This window comes from Uranotaenia lowii, chromosome 2, assembly GCF_029784155.1.
Source record: "Uranotaenia lowii strain MFRU-FL chromosome 2, ASM2978415v1, whole genome shotgun sequence".
In the NCBI taxonomy this organism is placed as follows: domain Eukaryota; kingdom Metazoa; phylum Arthropoda; class Insecta; order Diptera; family Culicidae; genus Uranotaenia; species Uranotaenia lowii.
In genome coordinates, this window is record NC_073692.1 from 351,178,110 (window position 1) to 351,200,478 (window position 22,369).

At 37.7% G+C, this 22,369-nt stretch overlaps 1 protein-coding gene across 12 annotated transcripts in view; it reads right to left on the reverse strand.

Moving 5' to 3' along the window:
* Positions 1-22,369, reverse strand: part of LOC129749939 (OTU domain-containing protein 7B-like) — a 109,419-nt gene that overhangs the window by 23,651 nt on the left and 63,399 nt on the right. For 11 of the 12 annotated variants that reach the window (XM_055745085.1, XM_055745084.1, XM_055745083.1 and 8 more), the window contains exon 3: positions 6,998-7,931. The exons of the other annotated variant lie outside the window; for it this stretch is intronic. In XM_055745085.1, coding sequence (XP_055601060.1) covers positions 6,998-7,124 — 127 coding nt within the window. In that variant the 5' untranslated portion in view covers positions 7,125-7,931. The remainder of the gene's footprint in view (positions 1-6,997; positions 7,932-22,369) is intronic. 12 annotated transcript variants of the gene reach the window in all.

Below are 22,369 nucleotides of genomic sequence, written 5' to 3' on the forward strand. Positions count from 1 at the left end.
GTTTGCACTTTACTTAATAAACGCGATTTCATCATAAACTCAATTACAACTTTCAAATTATTGATAAAATTCAATTGTGCGAAACTTCTTGTTGATGCATTTCCGTAAGAATTTGGAGTTACGCGTATTCAAGATGGGTTTTCTTTTCTATTCGTGTAGGGCCAATAAACGTAGCTGCGTGAGAAAGCGGCCTAATTGGTTTTTCGTGTAGGACCCAAAACTAAAACAAAAACGGCCGATCAATTGGGCGAACTTGCAGGCGTCTCGAGATCAAAAATGAGCCAGGCGAAACTCGAAAATATTTTAATTTTAGTGAAAAAAGATAAAGTTCTTGATAATCAACGAACAATAAGTAAATGTAATTAACATTTCATGATTTTCTTGAACAAAAAGTTATCGATTTTTTTTAAATATGATCCGAGTAGATGTTCTGAAATTTCAAACGCGTTATTCTCGTTTCGAGCAAACAGCTAGTTTTGCCCTTGTGAAATGTTACGCTATAAATGGGTCAAATTGGGGAATACACGCTCATTTTTTAGTAACCATTCATGGTTGCTAAATAACCATTTCATGGTTTTTGCTGAAGATCTACCAATATGGCCTTCTTACAGCCAACCTTACAGATTTTTTTCTATCCTTTCAGGAAATTTTCACAGATAATTCGCAATTAACGTGAGTGTTTCTCCAGCGAAGTAGCCATACTGGAGATACAATCAACACGCATCCGCTAGCACAGCTGAAGATTACGTTTATAAACCTTACTAGTAATGATTTACCAAGAATATATAAGGTATCTGGAAAATTATTTTAGAATTGCCAAAACAACCGACTGTGATCAAGGTTGCCGAAAAAAAATGCTGAGTTTTGACGAAAAAAATTCTGAGTTTCTGTGATTTTACCCAAAAATTCTGTGACAGCTTTCTTAGGTACTTTTTCCATTAATTTCATTCAAAAGTAATGTCAAATTGAATCTTTTTAACATTTTACTCAAGAAATAATATTTAAGACAAAGAATTTTAAGTTATTTTTTAAATTGAATGTTAATAATTCAATATTTATATTATCATAAAGAAATAAGTTTTGAAAACTCGTCCAAAATCTGAAAATTCCGTGAAATCTGTGAGTATTTCTAAAATTCTGTGTTCTGTGTCTCAAATTCTATGATGAAAGTTTGCTGAAAATTGTGTGAAATTATAGATTTTTCTGTGATTTCGGCAACCTTGACTGTGATCAACCAGGAGGGGTATCAAAAGTAGTTGCATCCCAGCCTCTCAGGTGAGGGCGCTCAGATGTTGATTGTATCTGCTTTGGGAGTTAAATTTCCCCCTTTCCTTCCATGGAGGTCCAGGAATTCCCTTGAAAAAGACCAACAAAACTGGTCGAAACGTCGGGTATATCAAAAACTACCGTTGTTTGATCTATATTCAAGACCGAAAAAGCTAAAATAAAATTACTTTACTCAAAATTTTAAATTCTATTTCATATTTTAATAATTGAGTAAGGTTATTAAGAGTAACAATCTGAATATTAAATTTCAAATGAGATCAAACCTATTTCGGAGGTTCTGGTGTTTCAAATATTATCAAAATCAAAATTGTTTTTCTATTTTTATAAATCGGATTCAGTTTCATGTTTAGGATTCTTGATTTTTAGTTAGAACCACCATTAGTAAATAGTAATAAAAAGTTGCTTTGAAATCCTTGATTCATGATTTTAAAAACTCATGTGTATTTACAATATTAAGAAAATAATAATTTATAGTATGAATAAAGAAAATTAAAAATCATCCAGCGTTTTTGTTTAAGATTCAGATTTGAAGTTTCTTAACTTAATTCGTACGAAGAATTCAAATATAACAAAGATTCCAAATTTCGATCCAGGATTAGAAAATCAGAATCAGGTTCTTCACTCAAAATTTATATTTTAATTCAATTATCGGATTCAGAATAACTAATTTAAATTCATGATTGAAGACTATGAAACAAATTTCAGTTCTTGATATATTTTTAACGTAAAGTAATGCAATAAACTGTATTTAAAATTCTGATCTGGAATTTAGATTCGATCGCGTTTTTACATTTTAGAAATAATATTGATATTTAGAAACAGATTTATAATTTAAATATTGAATTTAAGGTATCAGAATTCCGATTCAGAATTAACATTCTAAATTCAGATTCATATTCAGCTTGTAAATAATTTTTTCAACCAATATGAAAATATTAAAAAAGTATTTCGTAGAAGACGCAAGTCGCAGGAGATCGCAAACTTATTGATTTAATTTTACAATTTAAATTTTTAAATCAATGTCACAATTCAGTTGAAAATTTCAAATATTAAGTTGATTTTGAGTTTCATTTACAAATTTCGTATAATGCAAAGTCAAATTATCCACATGATTTTACTTATGGAATTGATTTGTTTATTAATAAAATACTAATTGATAAAGAGACTTCTAATTTCAATGTAAAAATCTGCAGAGAATTCCATATTTTCTTGATGTATTATATACACTATTTATTGCAGTCTTCTCAAAAGCCAAATTTCAAATTATTTTTTTTTATTTGGATCAAGTTAGTAACAAAATTGAAATTTCTTATTTTATTTTTAAAAGTTTGATCAATGGTTGATATTACTGAATTTGCTCAAGAGCATATAGGTTAAGCTTTCTCATTTCAGCTTAACTTTTTTTGTAAGAAATAAAAGATTTTCTTAAAACAAACTTATTCGATGCTCGAAATCTACTGGGTTCTAGAAAGATTTCAAATATTTTAACCACCTCTGAAAGTAAGTTTCTATGTTGTAAATAAGGCTTTCATTGTACAAATGTAGCTTACCATTTTAAAGATGGTTGGGCATATTTTTAAAAGTTACTCTAAGAAACTATAAGTGTAAAACACTTAACTCTTTCAAACTTGCTTTGCATGTCTAAGCTATGACTGGAAAAGTTATTGTTAAAAACTGAAAATGTTAATTTTTAACCCTTCTTACTTTTTATAGTAAACTTCCACGATGTTGACGTCTTCAACAAAATTACTACACTTTTTACAATCTAAAAACTTACTGAAAATTACAAAATAGATGATGGAAAGTATTAAAAAACATAGATATCAAAGAAAGAAAGAACATAAGTCGTAAATATCATGAATTTTTCGAAAAAGGTGCAATGGCTCACCGACAGGACTTGAACCCGCAATTTCCACTTCACTACAATGTCGCGATAGCCAATTACACCACGCTTAACGTGACTCGGGATTTTAGCCGAGCGCGCACATGGTTCATTCTTTCGGGTTTGCCGTTACTTAAGGTTATATGAAGAAGCAATAAGTGCTGCTCACGGTTTCGAGCAGACTTCGTCACGTTCACCGTGGTGAAATTGGCTAACACGCCAGTATACTGAAGCGGAAATTGCGGGTTCAAGTCCTTTCGGTGAGCCGTTGCATCTTTTTCGAGAAATTTATTATCTTTATAGCTTATGTCCTTTCCTTCTTTGATATCTCATGTTTCTCTACTACTTCTCACCACCTTTGAAAATGTGATAACTTGCAGGTACAAAGATGTTCCAAGACGGACTCAAAGCAAGGTTCTTATTTTTTCGAAGGCATATCGAAAGCTCCTCGAGATTTAGACGTAGCAGTTGAGCAGCGGTCAGGTGTATAATGAGATAACTCATTTTCACATCTCATTTTGAGGTGTGTGTGTGTGTGTAGAATGTTGCTCCTATTTTGATTTTGGAATTCACTCTTCAGTTGTCAAAATGCCGTCCAAGGAAGAAAAGCTCCGAGCTACTCGCACGCAAAGCTGGCAAAATCGCTAAAAGTTGCCAAATCAACCGAAGTGTTTGGGGAACGTTTGTCGACAGCCAGGAAGTCTGGATCAGGGGGAAATCGAAAACCGGAAGCCGCTGAAACGACAAAGAGAGTTGCCGGTAGTTTCAAGCGAAACCCTAACCTCTCTCTCCGAGATACCGCAAATAAGCTGGGTGTATCGTCACAAACGTGCATCGAGCCAAAAAACGAGCCGAGCTATCGACTTCAAATCGCGATGATAAACAAAATTCGACGGCCATAGCGCGATCCTGAAGGCTGTACACGACGATGCTGACGAAGTTTGACTGTGTGGTAATGGACGACGAAACCTACGTCAAAGCCGACTATAAACAACTTCCGGGACAGGAGTTTTATACGGCAAAAAGAAGGGTAAAGGTAGCAGATATTTTCAAGCACATGAAACTGTCAAAGTTTGCGAAGAAATATTTGGTTTGGCAAGCCATCTGTACCTGTGGCTTAAAAAGCAGCATTTTCATAGCTTCCGGGACTGTCAACCAAGAAGTTTAAGTGAAAGAGTGTTTGAATAAACGTCTGCTGCCTTTCCTGAAGAAACACGGTTGTTCCGTACTGTTTCGGCCGGATTTGACATCTTGCCATTACGGTAAAAAGGCCATGGAGTGGTACACCGCCAACAACGTGCAAGTGGTTCCCAAGGACCCTCCCAACACGCCAGAGCTCCGCCCAATTGAGAAATACTGGGCTATTGTCAAGCGGAACCTAAAGAAGACCAAAAAACTGCTAAGGACGAGCAGCAGTGGACAATGTGGCTGTTCAAAATCTGATGGCAGGGGTCGTAAGGTCCGGCAATTCGGATTTGGAAAAGCGGAAGCCTTACTGAATATTTTTCCTGAACTTTATACTTATTAAACTTGAAAAAGAAATTTAATTAGATTTTTTAAATAAACGATTCCACCGATTTACACACGTTTTCCCTTGACCAAATTTTGACCGTATCAACCTTTACTCTGGATAAGCAGATGGTCAACTGTATTCTTGAAGGTTACACGAAGAAGAACGTGGAGTTGTGCGGTCTGACCATGCTGAGAAAAGTCGTACTATAGTATGGGCGATGTCCAGCTTACCAATGGCTGTGGAAGTTGCCGAGGTTCATGACGCATAGAGCATTCTATACGCTTCAATGAAGGCTACGATCGTTGGAATGTTCTGATCGTAGCTGCAATAATATATGGAGGACAGGGTATTTCCCGGAGTATCGGATAGTGAGAAACAGGGCACTCAGCTGCATATATGGACGGCCGATATGTCTACTGGTTGCAGCTGATACGGCACTACAGAACTAGCCTAACTGATAGGAGATTGGACGTTTCTGCGCGGTTGCCATCCTCGACGTAAGGAACACCTTCAACAGCGTAAGTTGGACAGTCTATGATCACATTTACCAGCTACCGTTTATGACCAACGAGGAAATGATGGCATAGAATTTACACCAAGCGTTCCACATGGGTCGACACGGCCTTGTTTGCAATACATAACATAGATGAACTCTGACAATAAACCTGCCAGCGTACAACGTTGACCTCCGAACGTCGAGCTCTCTTATCGTGGAAGTACAGCGATCTTGGCAATTGCGACAGTGAAGGTACGGCTGCGCTTTAAAAGCCTGTGTCTTGTTTATCGCTGGGCCTAGATTTGCTACCTTACGTTAACCCAATCATGTATTATTGCTATTGGACTTTGCGACATCGAGTTCAAATGCGTAAATAGGTACCAAGGTGTGATGATCGAGGAACGATTAGTTTCAAAAATCACGTAGAGCATGTGTGTACAAGAATGACTATGCAGAGAAGGTATTCTCGAGCTTGACCTCATCGATCCTTTTATACGGTAGAGCGGCTCTCGGAAAGCGAAACCTGCGGCAATTTAGGAATATACAAGACTTATGAGGCTGCGGGTTTGAAGGCGTATTGAAGGTGTATTGGACTGTATCTTCGGAAACGGCAAGCGTAATGGCGGGAGTCATGCTGATTCCGGTTCAGAGTAGGACGTAGGTACATCCTACGTTACACAACACGCTAGCGAGACCTCGATGACCAAATGGAAGCAGCTGTGGGACAGCTAAGAGAGGAAAAGGTCCCATAGTCTCACCTCGGTCGAAGGAATTGGCTAGAGAGAAAGCATAGTGCAGTAGACTTTAACATAGCACAGCTCCTAACTGATCACGGACGTTTAATGAAGTAATACCAACGAGAAGGAGACACCTGGAAGGTGGACACTAAGTGTACTATTGGTCAAGGTTCGCGAAGATTCGTGCCAACATTTTCACCGCTTGCGGTCAAGGCACAACTTCGTAGCGTTAGTGCATGTAGTGCACAGGATGTTCGAAGAGAAAAGGACAACACAAGCATCGTTATAGATAGAAAAAGTAACATTTCATAGCGAGATTCAACGATGTCATCAAAAGCATTACGTAGGACAACTTCACTGTCGGGAAATATCTTAGGGATAGAACGACCTCCAGCACCGGAGAATTCACTTGAGTAGGTGTAGGATGAATTTTTCGCTTAGAATCAGGCGAGTAGGAAAAAAAGGGTGCTTCGATGCTTGTAGCTTACCTCGAATAGTTAAAGACAGAGGTCAACCCTTGAGTCGTTAGAAGTAGAGACAGGTCCTTCTGTCGTTAAGGCTCAGGGAATCCAAAAATCGCTATCCTCCAATTTGCCGATTAAAACACCCGTGAGAGAGATTTTCATCCGCACGAACACTATACTAGCGCTTATCAACTTCAATTTTGCTCTCGATAAGTTGTACATTCCGATTCAAATTTATCGTCTCTTGCAACGTTAAGAATAAGTTCTCTCTCCCGGACGAGAGAAAATTTCTCACTATTTTGCATGGAGTTAAGGGCGCGGAGAGTCAGAATGAACGTAAATTGCTAGAAAAAGCACTCTCTATGCGTTTGTTGCACAGCATACAGTTTTATATTTAAATTTATATTTAAATTTTTCATAAATAACTGTTCCAATCTTCTAAAATACCCTTGAGTCTCTGACAAGACCAATTTTCTGACCAGAGATAAAAACTTTAAAATTGATTGAAGTACGACGCTCTTAGAAGCATCTTAATTTTAGTTCTGCCTCATTCCACCCAACAACAAACCAAAAGGATACAAATTACGAAAGTAAGGTAATCCATTCATCTCTACTCACCATTATAGTCGATGAGCGCCTTCTTAAGATCCCACTCCCACGACTTCAGGCAGCTGACGGCGTCCTGCGCGTTCGCTCCGGTGTGCGTAATGAATTCCGTCACCAGATGGGTTGTCTCCATACTCATCAGATCCCGGCCCCCGGTGCCACCGCTCTGGGACCTCCGCGGTCCCGCCGAAGACCCCGCTGGACAGTCAGCGGCGGCGACGGCAGCAAAAGTTCTCTGTGCTCCGGTGCCACTGCCACTGCTCCAGCGTCTGGATCTGGTCGGCGGCGGATGCTGCTGCTGGTTTGTCGCTTTCTGGTGATGGTTCTGCTGCTGCTCCTGCCTCTGGCCCTGGTCGCAACATCCACCACAGCAACAGCAACAACAACACTTGGTGCAGCCCTCCGGATCGTAGCAGCACCTGGTGCCGGTGCTCGGTTTCTTTTTCGACAAAAACGACGCTCCCTTGGCTGCCGGCGGCTGCTGCTGCTCCGAACAGTTGTTGTTGTGACACGATGACGACGACCAACCACCAACGACGACGACGGCGCCGCCTTCCGGACGTATCTTGCCGGCGATGCCGCCACCTGCCGCCCACTTTCTGGGCTCTCCCCGGTTCCGGTCGTCCACTTCCGCCGGTGCCCGGTGCGAACTTTGCTCCTCTCGGGAGCGAATCGTCAAAATCTTGTTCGCGTTTCTCGGCGCTTTCTAAAGTCAAGCTGGTATGATGTTATGTGTTCCCCTGCGTTTTTTTGGTGATACCGAACTTTTTTTTACTCTTCTCGGTGTTTGGTGTTTGTTTTGGTTCAATTCCGACGGTGTGTTAGGTTAGCACATTGACCCTTTCCTCATTCTGCGGGATGAGATGTTATGACTACTCTGGGCGTCTCTGACGCCACCCTTGTTTTACCACGTGCGGTTTCGATTGGGGATGAGAGTTTGTGCGCTCTGTTGTTGTTATTGTTGTTGTTAAACACATAACATGGTGGGTGTGGTGGTGGTTTATTGTACGAAAATAGAATTAGTGCAGTGAACATGTACCACAGGAGAAGTTTGCCATTTCACCCATTTTTTTTGGTTTTTGTTTTTTTTTTTATAACCGCACATACAAAGTCGAGACCGAAAAATTGTGAGGGAGTTGTTTTCATCGATCATTTATTTTCGATGGGTCGGATTCAAGTCAAGTAGTAGTCACAACAACACACATGATGTTGGTTGTTTTTGTTTTGCAGTGTAATTCGCGGTGTTACAAAGCAGCAGCGGTGATGACGGGTCCAACACGCCATGGTTTTTTTTCGGTTGGTTCCGAATGGGATGAGGGTGCAGGGCGAAGTTGGAGATGGAGAAAAAAGAGATGGAATAAAGAGACATGGAATGAGTTACAGAAATAACCATACAACATTCTATTTTTGGCGGCATCGAGTTGCGAAACCGTGTAGGAGAGTTGCTAAACTATCGAGGTGAACCTTTACAGCTCTACAGATTTAGAGATAACAAACGATGGAAAATGGCAGCAGTTCAACTGAAGGGTTTTCCATTTAGTGATACAAAGTAGCACCGGTAGCAGTAGCCAAAACGACCAGTCATTTCAGCGGAATTATCGTATTATTCAAGCTATTTCCGCAGAAAAACTTGGGATTGTCGGTTTGTGCGGGATATAAAGCAAACATTTTGCAGGAAGTTATCAAGATTTATGCTTACCATCAGAAAACTTATTAAAAAAATGCCATGTTCAATTTTCAGATACCAGAATTCAAATCACCCTATATTGCAATTCATTTTTCCCCTAAAAATAGGTTATATCTCACAAGTAATCAAATAATCCACTATGAGTTCTCTCAAAAACTTATTCAGTCATTGAGGAATTCTCTTAACCACAACAACACAATTTATCGATACTTTTTCAACCTGGAACGAAGTTTATGAAGTTTATGAACCACAATCAGTTTTTAGAAGTGTCATAGTCATGCTTTATGAAATAAAAAAGTTCACTAACGTTTATTCGAAAAAGGCTCAGCCAAATATGTTTACGAATGCTGTTCGAACCTTAGAAATATCAGCCACACAGCGATCGGTTGGCGATTTTTTTTCACAAATCAGCATGATGTTTATAAAAAATCCCAAAATGACTGCCAAATGCACACTTCATCTTAAGAATGAAAGCCAAAATTATGCAAAAATTGTAAAGAATCCTTGAAGGTAAAATACAACCTTCAAATCAAGTGTGCTGTCTTTATTTTCAATCAAACTATTTTACCATAAGTCTATACTATTTTGGATAAAGATGTTGTCAGATGTTTAATCATTGTTACTTTTCTTTTATTCTTTTTATGAATAGCATTTCCTAGGAAAACTAAAAAGTTTTCAATATTTCAGGACCTAATATTTCTATTTTTTTTAAACTCAGCTATTATCCCCCAATATTATTTATATAATTGAAGATATGATGAGGGCCATTGATTCATATTTATGGACAAATAAAAAATACTCTGAATCCAATTTCTTTTGGTGAGTTCTTAGTTTTCGGACTTGTAAAATTTTGACAGCGTGCCTGTAAAAAGTAATCAACCATGTTTAGAATTTGAAGCCAACCATTATAACTTTAAAATTCATTCATCGTATATAAAGAACTTTACATTCTTACAAATTGGTAGCCATGTGACAGACGTTTAATACTTCCGATAGTCAACAGAATTAGCCAGAAAAAACTAAAACCTCACCTTTATTATTTATCACTTTGATTATTAAAAAACGCCATCACAAATTTTCTGCGAATTGTAAATATTCTTCAAGAAACATTTTTTAGCTTGGCAAGGCCACAAAATTCACATTTTTTTCAAGTTGCAAAGAACTTACGAGCTGATTTTTAACAAATTAGGTGCCATGAATCCAAATATGCTATTAGTATTTTTTATGAGCTTTCCTTTTTTGAAATTACTTTTAAAAGTACATAAAAATCATTTAAGAATATGCGTAATTTTTTTAATAAAACATTACAAAAATTTTAAAATAAAGATTTATATTTTATTATCAGCTTTTGTAAAGACCGCAAGTTATTTTTACTTATGCGAAGAAAGTTACAGAAGTTATGCATTTGTATACTTTTCCCCATTAGGATAAGGGAATTTAAACAAATTTTTAAAGAAGTGCTAACCAAAATTGAATTTTCGATCATTTTAAAACCAAAAATTAGGCTTCAACAAAATTAAACCCTTTTTTTTAACTTTCTTCAGTAATGTCAGCAATGCTTGTTATAACATTTTTTCTCAAAAACTGTAGAATTTAACTTTTTTAAATCATTCGTCATCATCATGATTAAAATATTTTTCTTTTATTAAATGAAATTCGGAACCAGTTTTATTTTTCTCTCATGTACATTTGTTAGTTCATCAGTTATCAACGATTGATTTCACTCAACACTTATTAATTTTTAAACTTATAAAACAAGAATCGATAGAACAAATCTGTGTAAAGATTAAAGTTAAGGACGCCAAATTCTACCAAATTAACTTTGGCACCAAAATGCTGTTTTTTTAAGTTATCTATCAAACTTTTGAAAGGGTAAGACGTTTTTATTGAAAAAATTATATTCTCTAACAAATTTTTGTTTTGATTTTTATAATTCATTTGTTTTCAAATAAATTTACCGACTTTCACAGTATAGTTTTTTCAAATTTTTATAGTCATAGTCAAACTATTTTAACTTATTTGAATATTTTAAACTAAGTTTGTCTTTGTTTGTTAATTCTGAATTTTTGTTCATTGAAAACATGAGCTTGTTCAAATTCTAAAAAGAAAACACAGATTCAACCCTTTTTCCTTGTCAGAAAAGCATTGGCAGCAAAAAAATATTCAGATCTTGGAATTTTAAACTAAATTATCTGCACTTGAAAGTTATAAACGTTTCACTCATTTTTATTATTTAAAATCGTCTTTTTTAGAATCGATGATGATACTCTAGTTAATCTATGAAAAGTTTCAGGAATGATTACAATTAGTAGCCTTAAAGCAAAATTTCAAAGCTTCTGAAGGGCTTTGTTTTTTTAATATTTACAACAAAACATGGAATTACATAATTTTGATATTTTTAAATGACCTATCGGATATATTGTGCATTTTTGGTATTGTTATTATTACTAGCTAAATTTGAATTTCGAAACCCCATCCCCTGGACAATCCTTCGCACGGGCCTGGCAACAATCATGTATTTAACCTTCCAAAGCCGTTCGCTAAAAATCCGTTTCGGGGAAATTTGAACTGTAGTTTGATTTCGTTCTCCTGGCTGCAAATGTTAACCGATTTTGATGATATTATATTCATTGTCTAGGTAATTTATTCTAATTACTCAACATTCCAAAATAAAGTTGATAAATATTACCACATTATCAGAAACCGGTCCAGAAAGTAAAAAGTCCGAAAAATCAATTTTATTTTTAAAATACTCATAACTTCTGACAGCTTTTCTGTATTTAACTGTTTTATTAATGTTTGAAATCGTCAAGAATCCATCTATCCGACAATGTATAGATATATTGGGGTCCAATGAAAGTGTTGACCGCTATGACTAATCTTCCGGTAGAAAAAAATCTTACTTTAAAAGAACGGCATCCAATTTTGGCTTTGCTTAGCTGTATTTCATTTCCCAATGAACCGATTTTCAAAACTCAAATTTTAATTTTTTGGCGTTGATTTGATCATTATTTTCATAGAACATACTTGGTCTGTCAAAATTATCAGTTCATCAGTATATTGGAATGATGATAAAGATGTTTGAAATGTGCGCTTCGGGTCATATTGACCCGAACGGCTTTGGAGGGTTAAAAAAAACTTTGTTTGAATGTATTCAGTAAACTCTGTAAAACCCTATGCCTTTCAAGAAAATTTGATCTATTTTTAAGACGTAAATTCAGTTCCAAAACTGTTTTGAAATCAAAGTGTGAATTTAAATCAGGAATTAAGTGATGTGTTTCGCGATAATTTTATCCATGGAACCACAATGATACCGAAATTTTCATTTCTTTCTTCGTAATAATTCATTTGAAAATATTTCCTGAATTTTTATTTTACACATATGGTCGGAATTCGACCAGAATGAACTAAACGCCATCAGCTTTTTTTTTTCGAAAAACTTCAGTGTTATATACAAATCAATTTTTTTTATAAGCAATCAGTAGTTTTTAATCAATGAAACTGTTTTCCATCAACCATATACGCTATTTCAGCCTTGTGAATGAGATTTAAATGCTAAAAAGGTTAATACAGGTCCAAAATGTTAAATTCTAACATAACTTAGAAGATAAGCTCATAGCTCGTAAATATGCTAAGCATTTATTGATTTTTTTTTTCATTTTTAGTATGTACATTTTTCGGAACCGGTTTTGTATTCAAATATTCAACAATTCAAGAAATCTCTCTAAAGAAATCTCGCCAGATTGCCCGGTTTTACCCGGACCTGCCCGGTAACTTGATACAAAATTTTGGAAAGATCCGGTCCGGCTTTCCGGATTTCGTTGAAAATAGCCCGGATATTGCCCCGATTCATTCACTTTATTTGCAAAACCAAACAAAATTTCGAATTGAGTTATTCAAATCTTTTATTTTTGCGAAACGATTTTTTGTACCATTTTTATTCAAACGAAACATCATGCAAGTTTTTTGGAGGCCTTCACGATTTAAAATCTGTTCAAGAGTTTCGATAACAATACCGAATCAAGTGTTAATTCGTCGATTTATTTTGAATAATGTCTAGGTAGGTATCAACCATTTGCTGGAAATTGCCCGGATTTTAGATCGACATTTTAGAAAATAAATGACTGGATTTTGCAAGGTTTATAGAAAAAATAGCCAGCATTTGCTAGGCCCGGATACGTGACGGAAAAATTCTGGCAACCTTACCTAAAGTAAATGACGAATCTCTGAATTCACTTCATCAGCACTCCGGTTTGTGTGTTAGTTTCAAAGTTTTTCAGTTATCCTGGGACAATGGATTCGCTTAAATATATACACTGAGCAGCTGAGCCAAACCTTCCCGATTTCTTGAAGGAATTCCCGATTTTTTCGAGCAACCCAGCTAACATGAAATCGTAAAGAAAATGATAATTCAAATCGATTATTAAGACATTTTCAATAACCATCGTAAAAAAGTTGGTATTGAGCGATTTTCTTTCATTCATTTACGACAAGCTTTGCCCAAAAATAGTTGAGTCGGTTAGCAGTTTAGTTAATTCGTTAATGTCTCCAAAAAGTTGGGAATATGCTAAATGGATATTTACGATTTGAGTGAATGGATTTACGATAAATGGGCGATCCATCGATTGAAACTCTATCCGATCTCTCCCTTTCTTCCTTTGACCGGTTCGTAAAAAGAAAATCTTACCTATAGAGCTACAGCGTGGATCATATCAATTGATGAGTTGACATCGTGGTAAAATACGGGACTGCAAACTCGAAGTACTGGAGTTCAAATCTCGGTTGAGGATTTTTTTTTCAGTTGGGGATTTCTGGTATAATTATTGATTATTATGTTGTTCCTGCGATATTCCTTCTTAAATGTTTGCTGCTTTTGCTGATGAATTTTGAATCCCGACTTTTCCCTACATTTCCCGACTTTCCCGAATGAGTGGCCACCCTGCATTTGTTAGATGCTAGCCATCATATCATTGAAAGATGTACGCTTAGAGTTAAGTAAAAAGAATCTCTTCGAGGAAAGATCAAGTTTCATAAAGTTCCTGTCTATGTTCGTTTCCAAATATAAAAAAAATCCGTAAAAATCCGGGCTTTTTTCACTGAAATCCGGGCAACCGGGCCGATCGAACTTTTCCGAACTTTTGTATCAAATATCCGTGCAAGTGCGGATAAAACCGGGCAATTTTGCAAGCTTATTTTAAAAATTCCTGAGATTAGAAATACCTTTGATTTTTCAAGATTCCAAAAATCTGTAATGTCATAGCAATCTTTTGAATATCAGTGACATCAGACATCTCATGACTTTCCTTTGAAAGGTTCAAACATTTTTGAAGAGACGTACAATGCGGGAAAGTTGTAAAACACAGAAAAATTTGAACAGAGATTTTAAAAGTTTTTCTTTCCATTTTAAGAATTTTTTACCTTTGAAATTTTTAAGATCCTGAAAATTCTGAGATTTTCGAGATGATGAAAGTCTGTAAGCTTTGTAAATTTTCAAAGATTTCTCTGATTCCTAAGACAATATTTTTAACCTTTAATGTTTTTGAGATATAAATTTTTCTCAGATTTTTTTAAGTTTGTGAACTTCATAACTATTAATTTTTATCATCTTTCTTAGTTTGATGCCTAAAATACCTTCGATATTCAGAAATTTCTTTGACATCATAGATTAATAAAAAAATTAATTTAAAATGTTCTTAAATTTTTCGAAATAGTGCACTCTTTACTCTCAAGATTGTACTCAACAACTCTAATGATAGTTTGAACATCAATAACATAAACCTCCCACCATGACCGTAGGAGCGGGGGGTGTGGGGGTTAAACCCATAAAATTCTAATCGGAAATAAGATTCGGAATTCGTATTTTTTGTATATTCAAAAATCGCATGGAAATCCGGTTACAGATTGAAAGCGCAATTTTTGAATTCAGGTTCAGAATTCAGGTTCGGAATTCAGATTCAGAATATAGCTTTAAAACTCAGAAAAATTAATTTAAGAGATCATGAACTTAACATATTGTGGACCAAATACGAGATATCTCGTTTTTTCGCTTGCCAACCGTGTGCTACACTTCGAAGTGTAACTCGAATAAACTGAGTTTGAATGTTAAACTTTATCCGACAAAATTGACCAAAACATTTGCCGTAACTTAAAAATGCTAAATTTGTTAAATTTATTCCAGGGGTTTCTCAGATATAGAATGCCGAGTTTCGGTATTTCTCGTCATAGATTTATTTGCGGTCTTTGATGTGATAAGGTTGCACGTCAGTTCAATTTCCAGATTTAAATTTTCTCAACAAAATTAATTTGTAAACACAATTCAGCTGAAAATCCCAAATTTTATTTTAAAAATCATCCACAGGATTTTCTCTATGAAATTGATTCGATTATGAAAAATATTTACTTTTAACATCTTCACCTTAAAAATCTGCACAAAATTCTGCAGAATGAGGTTTCATTATTAGATTCATAACGTTTAAATTATGCTTTTTAATGGAGCATACTAGCGGCAAGCGAAAAAACAATAATAATAAAAATTGCAGTTAATATTGCAGTTTTTTAATGCCAAATTTCATACCAAAATCATTAATTTGGTTCAAGTTTGCATCAAGACAATTTGATCGGGAAATTTGAGGATTATACTCTCTTTCTGTTATTTATTAAATGAAAATTAATTTATTTTCATCAAAGGTTAAAATCTTTGAATTTGCAAAACAGTTTTCTAAAGTTTTCTAAAGTTACGATTTAATACGAAAACTTTAGATGTCAAAGTGCTTAGAAATGAATTATCATAAAGCTACAAACATGATTTGTTTTCATTTTTTTGAATCGTGAATTGTTGGGCAAAAATCATAGGTAAAAATCAGTCACCAAAACCCCCCCATGAGTCAGTTCTTCCTACGGCCCTGCCCCCCACTAATTAGTAGAGAGGACGAATAAAAAATGTAATAACACGTGATTAGCGTAATCAGGTACATGAGCTGACCATTGCGATGTCAGCTCCAATCGATGAGAAATGTTTCAATTGAATTCATCATTACTATTATGGATTGTTTCCTCCACATTTAGAAAGTTTACTTTTCCCAATGAACTTAGTGAAATCAACTGAATCACAGATAATATTTAATCGATTCGAAGAGTAGTACTTTTTTCTCAAACAATCTAACGAATGATTTAATCATCAAGAACAATCCTGCCACTGCTCCAGTAGGTAAATAAAATAAATAGAAAGTAACGAGGAATCCCTCTGATTATGGGTGCGTGTTGATGACGATGTACTTTCCTCAACAAACGAATCTACCCAATCATCATCAGAAAACCGCAGGGATTGTTGTTTGGTTCCACAGTGTAGCACCACATTATCATTGTTTGTTTTCTTAGTTATCGGCTACGCTCGTCGTCCTTTGATGATTCATTGATCACCCGACGGTCGGTGTGAATTTGGCACAAGTGAATCAATGGGAAAAGGTTGGTTTCTTTTTTTTTGTTTAGCACGGTCGCCATATCTTTCGGTTGATAACGATTCGGGCTTTACCGGGACTCACTTTTTTTTTGGGCCAGACGATTGACTGGTGATTAAAACCGATGTATTACTTTCAATCGGTTTTGGTTCGATTTTTGAACAAAACTTCTAGAACGAATCTTATGTCCATAAACGCATTATCTTGAGTAATTGGCACAGAAATATGTCATATGAGGTAAGGTACAGGCGCCGAAGCTAAATATGTATTGGAAACAACCAGTTGGAAAATCAGCTTCACTTATGCAAACAAATGTGTTCAGCGACATAGTAGCGTGTTGACCCACATGTAATTATGCGACAGCTTTATACCGCCCCCTTCACTAGTAACTGACAATTGCTGCCATATTGACACACAAAGATCGCACATTTACGACGGCCATATACCTACCTATTTATATATGTAAGTCAAACGATTGCGTTAGACTGCTGCGTACCCTGAGTGCTATTCCAGGTGTACCTGAACTCACTCGTTCAGAAATTTATGGTTCCTTTCCTAGCAGCATTTCGCATTCAAACAAGATTATCACAGTTTGATGACTCAATTAGCGCACTCCGAAGGGGGAGGCACAAGTGTTTGACATTCGACGACTTAGTAAGGGACTTCCCGGCGCACGTATCTGCACGCCAGCGATAGTAGCGGATTTCAATGGTCAGAAAGCGAGCCACGCTTTGTGAAAGATTTCATTCGGATGATGGTTTGGTCTGGTTTGTTACTCATCACACAAAGATAGACGGACAGACGGATTCTATGAATGATCATTGGCCGGGAACACATTTGGCCGCCCCCGTTCTGATGATGCCAGAAGACCGAATGGAAGGCAACAGGACGACGACGACGCGGCCATATGAATAAAACAAATGCGATAAGAACGCGTCGCTACTCGTCCAATGATGGCGACAGAGTGCTGTTCTACATAAATGTGTGTGGTAGATGTTCGATGTCAGTCAGAGCCATATGGTTTCCCGTTGGAGCACACTAGTAGAAATGTAAGGACTCGAGGAAGATAACCGTACAAGGTCCTCCGTTTAGGGCCAGGGACAAGGGAAGAACGATGATGGCTACGCCGATTCAGCTTTATCTGAATTCATTAATATTCAAGAACGAATCAGGATAACCTGACATGATTATTGCCATTTTAAACATAATTATGGTCACTTTGACAATAAAATCATGCGACTTGAAACATTCAGATCCAATTGAAATAAATAACTATGTTTTATTCAATATTCGACGAATCCATTGCCACGAAGTGAATCTTTCTAATAAAGGATGATAATGGTGGTGGCCACGCGGTTATGACCCAACCAGCCATTGTCCAGTCAGAACTTGAATGCTATTATGGCGGCACAGTGGCTTTCGTGAAGAAGACACCGACGACAACAACGATGGCAATGACTCGGATGGGAAGAAACGGTGACCGCTGGCCAATGATGGCTAATCTCGGGCTAATCAAGCTTAACGAGGTCCAGTTTAACGCTCGGACAGGGCTAATGGTGACATCGCCGAAGCGAGAGAGATATTTGTTGCTCCATTATCAAAATAATGCAGGACATACTGGCGTGGAATCTGATACAAATTTGAGTTATGATTCAGAACCACTTGCCTCTGATAACTGATAACGGGAAGATCTCGTTGCGTTGTGAGTCATAGAACAGCTATTGTTGGTTAAAGATATTTATAACATTTTCTTGAGACTTCTGTAGAATAAGTTTGTTTTAATTCAACAACAATATATGGAGCGTATATGTACCACACTAGAGCGTTTCTAAAAGATCATCAAAAGAAAACTCCTGAGATAACATCTCTGAGAATTTCTCTGCTCTCGATTTACTGCTTAATTGTTTCGTTTAGACGTTACAGTGATCCCGGTAACTTTCGTGAATGCAACATGTTCTGTGAATTCTCAAACCCACAAACAGAGCTGAGTTTTGGCTGCCAGGCGTATTGGCTTCAATTTCCCGTATCGCCATGCATCTTTTAGGTTTGCATCCCATAAGCATATCTAAGCACGATTTGTATACAACCCTGCTCATTCCAGACGACGACGTTTAAACAGTTAATTTCTGCTGTGTGTTGTTGTTTAAAGTTATCTTAAAACTGATCGTTCATGTCGGCATCGTCTCATACGGCAAGAGTGAATAAGCGAGCTTTTTATTTCGATTTTTCTGGACGTTATCGAATCCCAAAAAGTGTGGTTTTTGGTTTTCCTGGCAGGAAGTGGACAGAAGAAGACTAGCGTGGTGAAGTTTTTTGGTCTAATCTTAACATCGGCGCCAAAAATAATTCAACATTATCCACCAAACAGACAATTGGATAGTGATGTTATTGTTTTGTTGTTTTGGCTTCGACTCGCTATAAACGAAACTGCCATAAAACTGGTCAGATCACGTTAGGTGGAATTGTCTACCTTCAGGCGTTTATCGAGTTCGATTATCCGCCACTCTTCCACCGATCTTTTGAAGTTTAAAGATTGACTGGCAGCTGAAACCATCACCGGATTTAATAACGCATAATTTGAAAACGAGACGCGGTATCTTCGCCCTTCACGTCATCGTCCCCGCCTAGGACCTAGGGTAAAGGGCTATACTACTCAGTTTTCTGAGTGGGTTTCGAAAGATATCGTAGTAGTAGTACCTTAGCCTCTTGCTACTAAGATTGGCGGCAGGTTAAAAGGCAAAACAACTTAAAGGATTTGGTTTATATATTTAAAAACTTGGTAGTACTTAAGCGAAAATTCCGGTGATAGGGAAGCCCCAGTTGGCCTGATGGCCAGCTCGGAAGATCCACCAGGGGGGTCCAAAAAACCCCCTCTGGTAGTCAAATTCAACAGAAATCTACCTGAGTGGTTCGGCCCCCAGTGCGATTTCATAGTTTTGCAATTGTGCCCGACTGAAGGTAACAAATTACCAAAAAATCCATTTACCATCAGCAAATCGCTTCAACTCGATGGTGGCAGTATTGAATATGCGAGAACAGAAACCAGAGGTACGAGGTACGCTATCAAGGTACGTGGAAGAAAACTTGCCGAAAAACTGATGAAGTTGGAAAAACTTATCGATGGTACACCAATCTATTTAATTCCCCACCCACACTTGAATTTCGTTCGATGTGTTGTTTCCTGCTACGATGTAATTGACCTCGAAGAAGATGAGCTCCTAACGGAACTAAAGCAAGAAAACGTTACCAACGTTCGACGAATTATGAGGAAAATTAACAACGAACCGGTAAAAACATCGACATTGGTTTTGACTGTTGCTGGCGCTGAAAAACCAGATTACATCAACTTCGGTTTACTACGTGTACCTACGAGGCCTTACTATCCTTCTCCAATGCTCTGCTACAAGTGCCTTACCTATGGGCATACAAAAGCCAGATGCAGTGCCGAAAAACAAGTTTGCCAAAATTGCTCGCAGGAACACGAAGGAGAATGCGAAAAAACCCCGTTCTGCAAACACTGCAAAAGTGGTCACCCCGCCACCAGTAGAAAATGTCCACGCTTCGAAAAAGAAGAGAAGATTTGTAGAATGCAAGTTGAAATGAAAATAAGCTTCCCTGAAGCTCAACGGTTGTTTGAGTCGAAACAAAACCAACCAACATACGCCGAGATAACTTCAACCCAACAATCATCCCAAAGCGAGATCGACGAAAAAGATTTAATAATTAAAAAATTACAAGAAAAAAACGCTGAACTAGAGGCAATGTGTAGGACTCTCCAAAGCAATTTCCAAAAGGCGAAAACATGGATTCAGAGATCTCAGAGCCAGGACAGGAACAACCTCCCACCCCCCACCTCCATCAGAATAGCCGTCCATCCACCGAAAGAAACCGAAATAAATCCACCTAAATCCTCCGATCCACAATCAAAGCCGTTAAATCGCCAAAGTAGATCTTTAGCTCCGTCGCAAATTCAAACCAATCGATCTATCACACCATCAAAACGGACTCAAAGTGAATCTCCCAAACGAACCCAACCCCCAGAGAAAAGACAAGCAAAATCACGCACCGATATAAAGCCCGATGGTCCATCCAATATTGCATCTGAAATGGAAGTTCATACGACGTATCCTAGCCAGGATATGTTCTCGCAAAACGAAATGCACTGATAATGGCCAACACTCCAAATAACTTATCAACCAACTCAGAAATACTAAATCCGGACAACGAAACAACACTAGACCCCTCGATCCTCAATCTACCAGACCGTCATCTACCAGCAAACCCCCAACCCCAGACGACACCCAGTCCAAGCAGCAATTCATCAGCAACTACAGCAAATCATCGTGGAAACCAACGCATCGCTAATAGGAACCAACGTCGTCTGCAAATGGAAACATTTGTACTACAATGGAACGTATGCGGTGCCCGCCCACGCAAAGCCGAATTGCAACATTTAGTAAGTCGATATGATCCAGTAGCCATCGCACTTCAGGAGTTGAGAACACCAAATCTTCAAGGGTATGTAAAGAATTTTTCCTGGTACTCAACCCCCAGTTCGTATCCCCACACATCAAGTGCTGGGCTCGGTATAAGAAGTGACATCCCGCACTGCCAGATAAACTTAAACACAACCCTCCCTGTCTGCGCCGTCTCCATTGAAATACCGATCAAAACTACTATCCTCTCCCTGTACATCCCGAATGGCGAAACGCTTCCTGCCTTCAAAGCAGAGCTGGAAAATGTAATTTCTTCACTTTCTCACCCGTTATTAATTGTCGGAGACTTCAATTCACACAGTGTAACGTGGGGTGGTAATCGTACCGACAATCGTGGGCGTTTTATTGAAAAGTTTATGAGTGAGAACGCACTCATACTACTAAACTCCGTACATCATACCTACTTTCACCTCCCGAACGGCACAACTAGTGCAATCGATCTTTCTATGGCCTCGGTATCTATCTGTAACCGTCTCTCATGGCAAGTTGAAGATGATTTGTGTGGCAGTGACCATTTTCCAATTCGAATCATGTTGAATGCGTCCTCACCCCCCGGCACCCATCGCCTTCGGTGGCTAGAGAACCAAGCCAACTGGGAGCTTTTCGAGAACAACTTACATGAACAAATCCCCCATAATACAGCACCAACCCTAACTATTCTAACCGAAGCAATTTATAAGGCCGCGGAATGTAGCATTCCCCGCACAAACGGTAGTTCACAGCACAGATCAGTACCGTGGTGGAACGAAGAAGTAAAAGAGGCAATCAAAGACCGACGACAAAAGTTGAGACGTTTGCGCAAGCTCACACCTGGTGAACCTATGCACGGGGAAGCTTTGAAAATTTTCCAAGCAGCCCGCAACACGTGCCGTTTCAAAATAGCAGAGGCTAAAAAATACAGTTGGGAAAGCTTTGTTTCATCATTCAATTCAGAAACCTCTATATCAACCATGTGGCAGAATTTTAACCGCTTCTCAGGTAAGAGAAAAACGACAAAAAACATCCTTCAAACAAGTAGTGGTATAATAAATGAGCCAACAAAAATAGCATATATTCTTGGAGACTACTTCCAGTCAATCTCTGACCAGCCTCAACTTCCTTTTCCTCCTTCTCCAAAAACTCCTCGGCGAAGTCGAAACGGTATAACAGAATTGGAACAAAAATTTACTATCCAAGAATTCTTCATTGCCACTGAATCCAAAAAAGGAAAGGCTGTTGGACCGGATATGATAAGCAACGAAATGATACGCCGTTTGCCATTATCCACCAAAACTCAACTATTAAATTGTTTTAACGAGCTATGGGAAAATGGTACATTTCCACCAACCTGGAAAGAAGCAATTGTTATCCCCATTCCAAAAGTAGGAAAAGATCCGAAGGTGATCGGAAACCAAAGACCTATTTCCCTAACAAGCTGTATTGGCAAGACCATGGAACGCATGGTGAATCGTAGATTAGTGCAATGGATAGAGGAACGAGGGCTATGGAGTCCACAACAGTATGCATTTCGAAAAGGTAGGGGTGTCGATCAATATTTGTCGGAATTAGAAGCTGCGTTGGAAAGTCCCTTCAAGAAAAAGCAACATTCCGAACTAGCTCTACTAGACCTTAGCAAGGCCTACGACACTGCGCAAAGAGCACCAATATTAGAAACACTAGCTAAATGGAAAATGAATGGAAAACCCTACAAGTTTTTGGAAGATTTTCTTACAAATAGATCCTTCAAAGTTATGGTGGGTGGGAT